General features: G+C 36.0%; 1 protein-coding gene across 1 annotated transcript; it reads left to right on the forward strand.

Annotated features, from left to right (window-relative positions):
* Positions 1 to 1602: 1602 nt before the first annotated feature.
* Positions 1603 to 4859, forward strand: Nsun5 (Nop2/Sun-like domain containing protein 5). The gene is made up of 6 exons (XM_033478908.2): positions 1603 to 1910; positions 2128 to 2395; positions 3256 to 3512; positions 3581 to 3696; positions 3778 to 3950; positions 4015 to 4859. The coding sequence occupies exons 1-6, from the start codon at positions 1785 to 1787 to the stop codon at positions 4773 to 4775; spliced, it is 1701 nt and encodes a 566-aa protein (XP_033334799.2). The 5' UTR covers positions 1603 to 1784; the 3' UTR covers positions 4776 to 4859.
* Positions 4860 to 6431: the final 1572 nt, after the last annotated feature.

Below are 6431 nucleotides of genomic sequence, written 5' to 3' on the forward strand. Positions count from 1 at the left end.
ATAGTATTAATTCGCATAGAAATTATATTAAAGAAGATACTTACAATAAACATTTAAGATACCCAATTAGTTATTCTGATCGGCCTAACAGATTCTGTCAGGGCAAATTTAACATATCCTACCAATCCAACTATAGATGATACAATTAATAATACAAGCAATAGAATACGCCAAACAAATAAATGATCATATGTCTGCAAAAAAAAGTTTTTTTTAAACAATTACATAAATAAGTTAGTTTTATAGTGTGTTATATAATTATTCTTTTGCTACAATGATCTTTTGCGTACCTTTTTCTCAATAGAGATAGATTTCTCAGTTGCTCGAGGCAAAGCAATTAAAATAACTGTGCATATGCTCACAACCAATATAGCAATTGCTCCAATTTTTCTTTCTACTTTCAGTGTAATAATAAATACAAACAAAGCTAATGCCCACAGAGTAAATATAAGGAATAACCCTATACCTACTCCAAATACCAAGTTAGTCATACCACTAGAAAGAAGAAATTTTAATGCTTATTAATTGTTTTCCATTTATTTATAGTTTCTAATAGATTGTTAGACTACAATGTCATTACAAATAGAAAATGATTGCAGAAGTGAACAAAAAGTCTAAGTGATAAAACCCTTTAGATAACAATTTCTGTGAGTTTCAAAATTAGACTTTAGATAGCAAATGTGAAAATCTATATCGCACCAATAACTAGGAACATAGTTATAATCCTAAATAAACTGTTAGTTAAATATGAAAAAATATTAGATCTCTTTTTTGGAAAGCCATACAAATTATTCGGAAACAAATTTAAAAGATATACATCGTGTTCTAGTCTACATGAAATTATGGTATAATTTATACCGTTTATTTGTAAATTGTTGCGAACTTATTTAACGCATATCGACTGCACATGAATGAAGACACTGGGTGTCTATGGCTATGTTGGTTGAGATTTACGAAAAGTCCAACCAATTTTTCAGTTTATGATGGCTTAAACTGCTGATTATCTGTGATACGATAATAAATGAATATGTTCCGAAGAAGTTTCCAAAATATGTTTAGAAAGAATTGCGTAGGGGTCTAAACAGACCCAGGAATCGCCACAGATCAATTTTTAAAAATGTTCGACTTCAATTTCAAGGCTTCGAGAGGGTTAAAATTGAACAAGATTTGTTCCCAACTGCTTCAATAGAGGGCTGTGAGTGGTAATTCGTTCTCGCAAGTTCTCGAAATACTAGAATTCAAATATTACGTAGGGGAGTTTATACTGTCCCTAGAGAACACAAGTTTTCTTTTAAATGTAAATGAACCTATCAAAAAGTGCATTCTTCCAGTTTAAATGCGAGTCCTTAAAAATGTCTATTTCAACAGGAAACGAATGAAATAGCATTTTTTATTCAACTCTGAGTAATTGTTGCTGTTTTCCTCATAAGAGACAAAGTTAATTTCTGCAGTATCTTGTGGCGAAATCTCGAAGTTCTGTTTGGTTAGCAGTTTTAACGTTTTGTCACGTTCTAATTGGCGCTGTAGGAATCCTGAATAGAACTTCGAGATTTCGTCACAAGAGGTGCTAGTTCTACTGTGTACACAGTGTGTACTGTTCATACATATTATGTATACTCACAGTTTTGTGCCTTGAGTCAACTCAAAGCCTATCCTTGAGCATAATTTTGCTCTGACTTGATAGCACGAGGTGGATATCCACGTGACGTTTCATTGATTTATAAGGAATTCTGTAATTATTATTGATTGTAATCTTCACGGAAATTCATTCTGGATGCAATAACATGCCTGACGGTTTCGTGCACTCCATCAAAGTCCCGAGACTTTACAAATCTGCATCGAAGGTTGTCCGAGAGGTTCGCGAGAATGGTGGCAGTCTTAAATCGTTGATTTATCAACAAAGACATCCCGTAAGTTAATATTATTCTAAAATAAAGTCAGTAAACGATAAAATAAATGCGAACGTTCTTTAACACATCGACTAAATCCAAGCATTTTATGTTTTCTGTGAACTATATCGTTCGTTGTTTAATCACGTGGTTTCAAGGGAACCTATTTCTCGAGAATTTTTTTCATTCATTTTGTTATCATCGTAATTTTCTCTTATTTTTATATTTCGTAATATAGAATACCTCTGCACTGTATTCGCTATGCTTGAATACATTGCAAAAGGAGGCACAGATTGAGCAACTTTTGAAAGAAACTCGTATGTTAACGAAAGAATCTCGTCTGGATCCATGGTTGGCCAAAATTTTTATAACTGAACTCTTGTGGGGTAAAAAGGCCATAAACACAGACTGCAAGCCTGCTCAGTCTGTACTTAAGTACGAGAAACAACTGCGAGAAAAGTTAACTTCCAGTGCTGTAGTAGCACTGGTACCAGCTAACAAAATAGGTAAAATGATTTTATATTTGTTTATTAATGAATGTATATTATTTTTACAGAAACAGATGATTCCTGTATAAGGAAATTAGTAACTGAGTCCAACCACACACTTGAGATTTAGTAGACTGTTTCCATTGTGTAAGAGATAGCGCAACTGGATTGATGGTTTTAATCATCCGCAACAACCGAATACTCTCTAGTCGGCAATCTAGAATAAAAAATTTTCTATCTTATGTGCGCAAAGATCGGCAAAAATCAAGTGAAAAAGAGATTTCTCACGAACAGAATAGAGAAACGCCAGTCATGAATCTTGTTCACACACTAGGAACTCTGTTCCTATATAGCGTCGCGATGTTCACATTGCCGTTTGCTGCATTTTTTAGTGTACAGCATTTTATGAAGGCCGAGTTTAATGTAGATAGATTTGTGACCAATTGCATTTCCGTATTTGCGGCTGTGATTACAGTAAATTTAATAATAGCTTGTTATGTTTATCAGGCCCTTCATGAGCCTGACGATACTCCAAAAACTGAAGAAATTTTGAATCAGCCTACTAAAGAAAGTCTTAATAAAAAAGTTGATTAAATAAGAACTAAAAATGTAACAGATATAATTATTATACTACAATTACAAAGTTTATATATACACACATATATATAATACTATATGATGGTATTTAAAATATCTTAACATATTCATGTATGTAACAATCATGTAGTTGACTGTAATTTGTATATTTTTTTACTATAATTGTTGTGTTTAAGATAATGTCAGTATTGAATATAATTCATTATGTATTCAACAATAAATAGCTTAGTCAGAGAGTATGGTTTTTAATTTATATCCATTATCTATTTTTTTGTTTCCAGTGCAAAAACCAAGATATGTCCGTGTCAACACTTTGTTAATGCCAATGAACGATGCAATATCTAGTTTCATAGAGGAAGGATGGTCGCTTCTGCCGAAATGCTCAAATTATAGCACGCATCTTACCTCTGTTAAAAATTTAACAAAACCAAATTTCCTTCAAGATTTTCATATTCCAGAATTACTCATTTTTCCAACTAACACAACTTTTCATGATCATACTGGGTACCGAAATGGAGAAATTGTTTTGCAAGATAAGGTAAGACTTTTTGCAAATATAAACTTCACTCATTGTCCTTTCTACATCAGTATTTCTTCTTTTTTCAGGCTAGCTGTTTTCCAGCTCATTTATTGAATCCCGATCCTGGTTCTGTGGTGTTGGACATGTGTGCTGCTCCAGGCATGAAGTCATCGCATTTGGCTGCTTTGTTAAACAATTATGGGTATGGTAAATCTGTATAATTATTCAGCTAAATCTATATAATTATCAGTTATGAAACAGTAATTTTATTTTATGTTCGCAGGAAGGTTTACGCAGTTGAAATAGACGAACGACGATATACAACTTTGTGTGAACAAATGAGAATTACTGGTGCTTCCTGTGTGGAGACTCTTAACATGGATGCAATAACCTTGGAGGCAGATGACTATCCTAACGTGGATTATATCCTGGTTGATCCAACTTGTTCTGGTTCAGGTACCAAACTTTGTCTAGCTACGACTTACAGTATAATTTAATACAATAATATTTTTATTCGCAGGCATGCTGGACAGACAATTAGTCAACGGAAACGAGCAGTGTGCTCCACAACGTCTGAAACAATTGCAAGCATTTCAAGTGATCCTCTTGCGACATGCTCTTCTAAATTTCCCGAACGTGAAGAGGGTTGTTTACAGCACCTGTTCGGTCAATCCCGAAGAGAATGAAGAAGTAGTAGATGAAGTTCTTGGGAATACTGCAGGTGCCTACAGATTAGCATCCATGAAGAACAAATTTAAGACCAATTGGATGAATTTCAGCTCACCAAAGTACAATTGCTCCGATAATTGCCTATACGCTGACCCCGAAGTAGATATATGCAATGGCTTCTTCGTTGCGGTATTCGAGAGAAATTTTGACGTACCATTGCCGGAGTACAAACGCAAAGGAAGCAAAACAAATACGGAACAGTTGACAGAAAATAGTGACACGAATGCCGACAAAACGAATTTAACCCGTAAAAGAAAGAAGCGTAAATCAAAGAAAAGCGGGGCTGCAAGTCATAATAGTACTATGAATATTTCTTCAGACTCGATTACGATCATCGATGAGTTAGAGGACGAAGAAAAAGGTATTAAAAGATTCGACAGTAACAAAACTGTTGACACTACCGATGACAATGAAGATAACGAAGATGATGATTTCAACAAAACTAATGAGGTTGATGAAGAGAACGAAGACTCTTCGCCAGCTAAGAAAATAAGAAAGAAACAGAATCACAAGAACAAATGGCAGTTTAAATCTCCGACGAAGAAAAATTAATAGATTAGCCAAACAAGAATATTGTTCACTATTGTCATACAGAATACGATATTTTATCAACGAATACACACCGACATGAATTTACTTGGAAAATTGTTTTTACTCGAACACAGCCTTTTCACTCCTGCTTCTAACGTGATACTTGCTCGGCTATTTTTACCGCTATTTCGGATAAGATCGGCACCTGTTATCGGCAGTGTCGCGCAACTTCTACTTTTTGACCACGACACGAGATCCCTGACACGCACGGCACCAAAGATTCTAGAGGATTGCGTCCTTCGGGGGCTGAAGTAGAAGAAAAAGTTGAAATAAACTGTTTCCTCCATAGCGTCGTGTTGTCCCCATTGTATAGCTCGCTCGCGCTGCTTCAAAACCTGTTCTGGGTAGCGTAACGCTATGGGGGAAAACTGTTCGAATGTAGTTGTAGAAATGCTTTATCAAGTGTTGATATATGTAAGTAGCAATCCTTTAGAAGAGTTTAAGGCTGCATTAACTTCCTTTTGTTTTATAATACATATGGAAACGTTGAGAAAGTTTTGACTTCGGAGAGATGATTAAAATCATTCTGCTAGACCTTATATGATGGACATGACGTTTCCTCGATGAGCGGTGAAGAATATTTGCTTGTCACGGTACCCAGGCTTATCTGTTTCTCCTAGCGAACTGCATTCGGCATTACTGCTTCCACGGTTTGTCGCGATGACGTGCAAGGTCTTGGATATCTGTTGATAAAGCGCCTGCTCGGCTCCGATTCAAGCCGATAACCAGCTCTTATGGATCGTTGTAATATTCAGTGATAACCGAGCAATGATAATTACGGGTGTACAGGCTCGTGCTTATGTTGTTAATGGGGTTACTGTTAGCAAATCAATCTTGACCCAACACGACTCGCTTTTCCTGGAACATTGGTATTAGCATAAGTATGATAAAGTAAAATATAATTCTGAAGCTATGAGCTCGGTGATTCGATAAGGAGAAATCACTGGCTCCTATGGAACCCGCGTATGTGATTAGTGTAAGGGTACTTTGAGTCGTGAGTAGTAATTTAGCATGTCTCCATGAATCATTCGTTTTTGTGTTTCACTTACGTTTTTCTTTAGCATCTTAACAAATAAATGGCCAAAGAGTGACAGTGGCTGGAGATTGATCAGCAAAGGGGTGTAATTATAAAGCCTGACTTTAGACGGACTGAGACGGAGGAAGTAGTTTCACAAATCAGCTACAAAATGTTAAAAATAAAAACCTCCTCTTGCGTAGGAGATTTTAAACGAATGATTTACTATCTTTCACGCCTTTAAGATCGGTATTACAAAATCGTTCTTACTTTCGAGAAATTAATTGTTTTAAAAAACGTTTCCAAATTATTTAAACAGTACTACAGTAGCTAAAGGCAGGATCGATGAGGGAAATATAATTACGAAAGCTCATAATCAGGCCCGGTGCTTACTCTTGCGCCGGCGAAGGGAGTTTGCCAGGCCACTGGACGTCGATTAAAATCCAGAGATTCGAGGCACGTGGCTTCGTGACATTCGCAGGGGGTGGAGGAGCGAAGGAGCTGGTCGTCGGATATCGTCGCTCGTTTTTATCTTCATCGAGCACGACGGTTTACGAGGACTTTCGAAAGAGAAAGAAAGAGAGAGAGAGAGAAAGAGCTGG

The sequence above is a fragment of the Megalopta genalis genome, chromosome 2 (genome assembly GCF_051020955.1).
Source record: "Megalopta genalis isolate 19385.01 chromosome 2, iyMegGena1_principal, whole genome shotgun sequence".
In the NCBI taxonomy this organism is placed as follows: domain Eukaryota; kingdom Metazoa; phylum Arthropoda; class Insecta; order Hymenoptera; family Halictidae; genus Megalopta; species Megalopta genalis.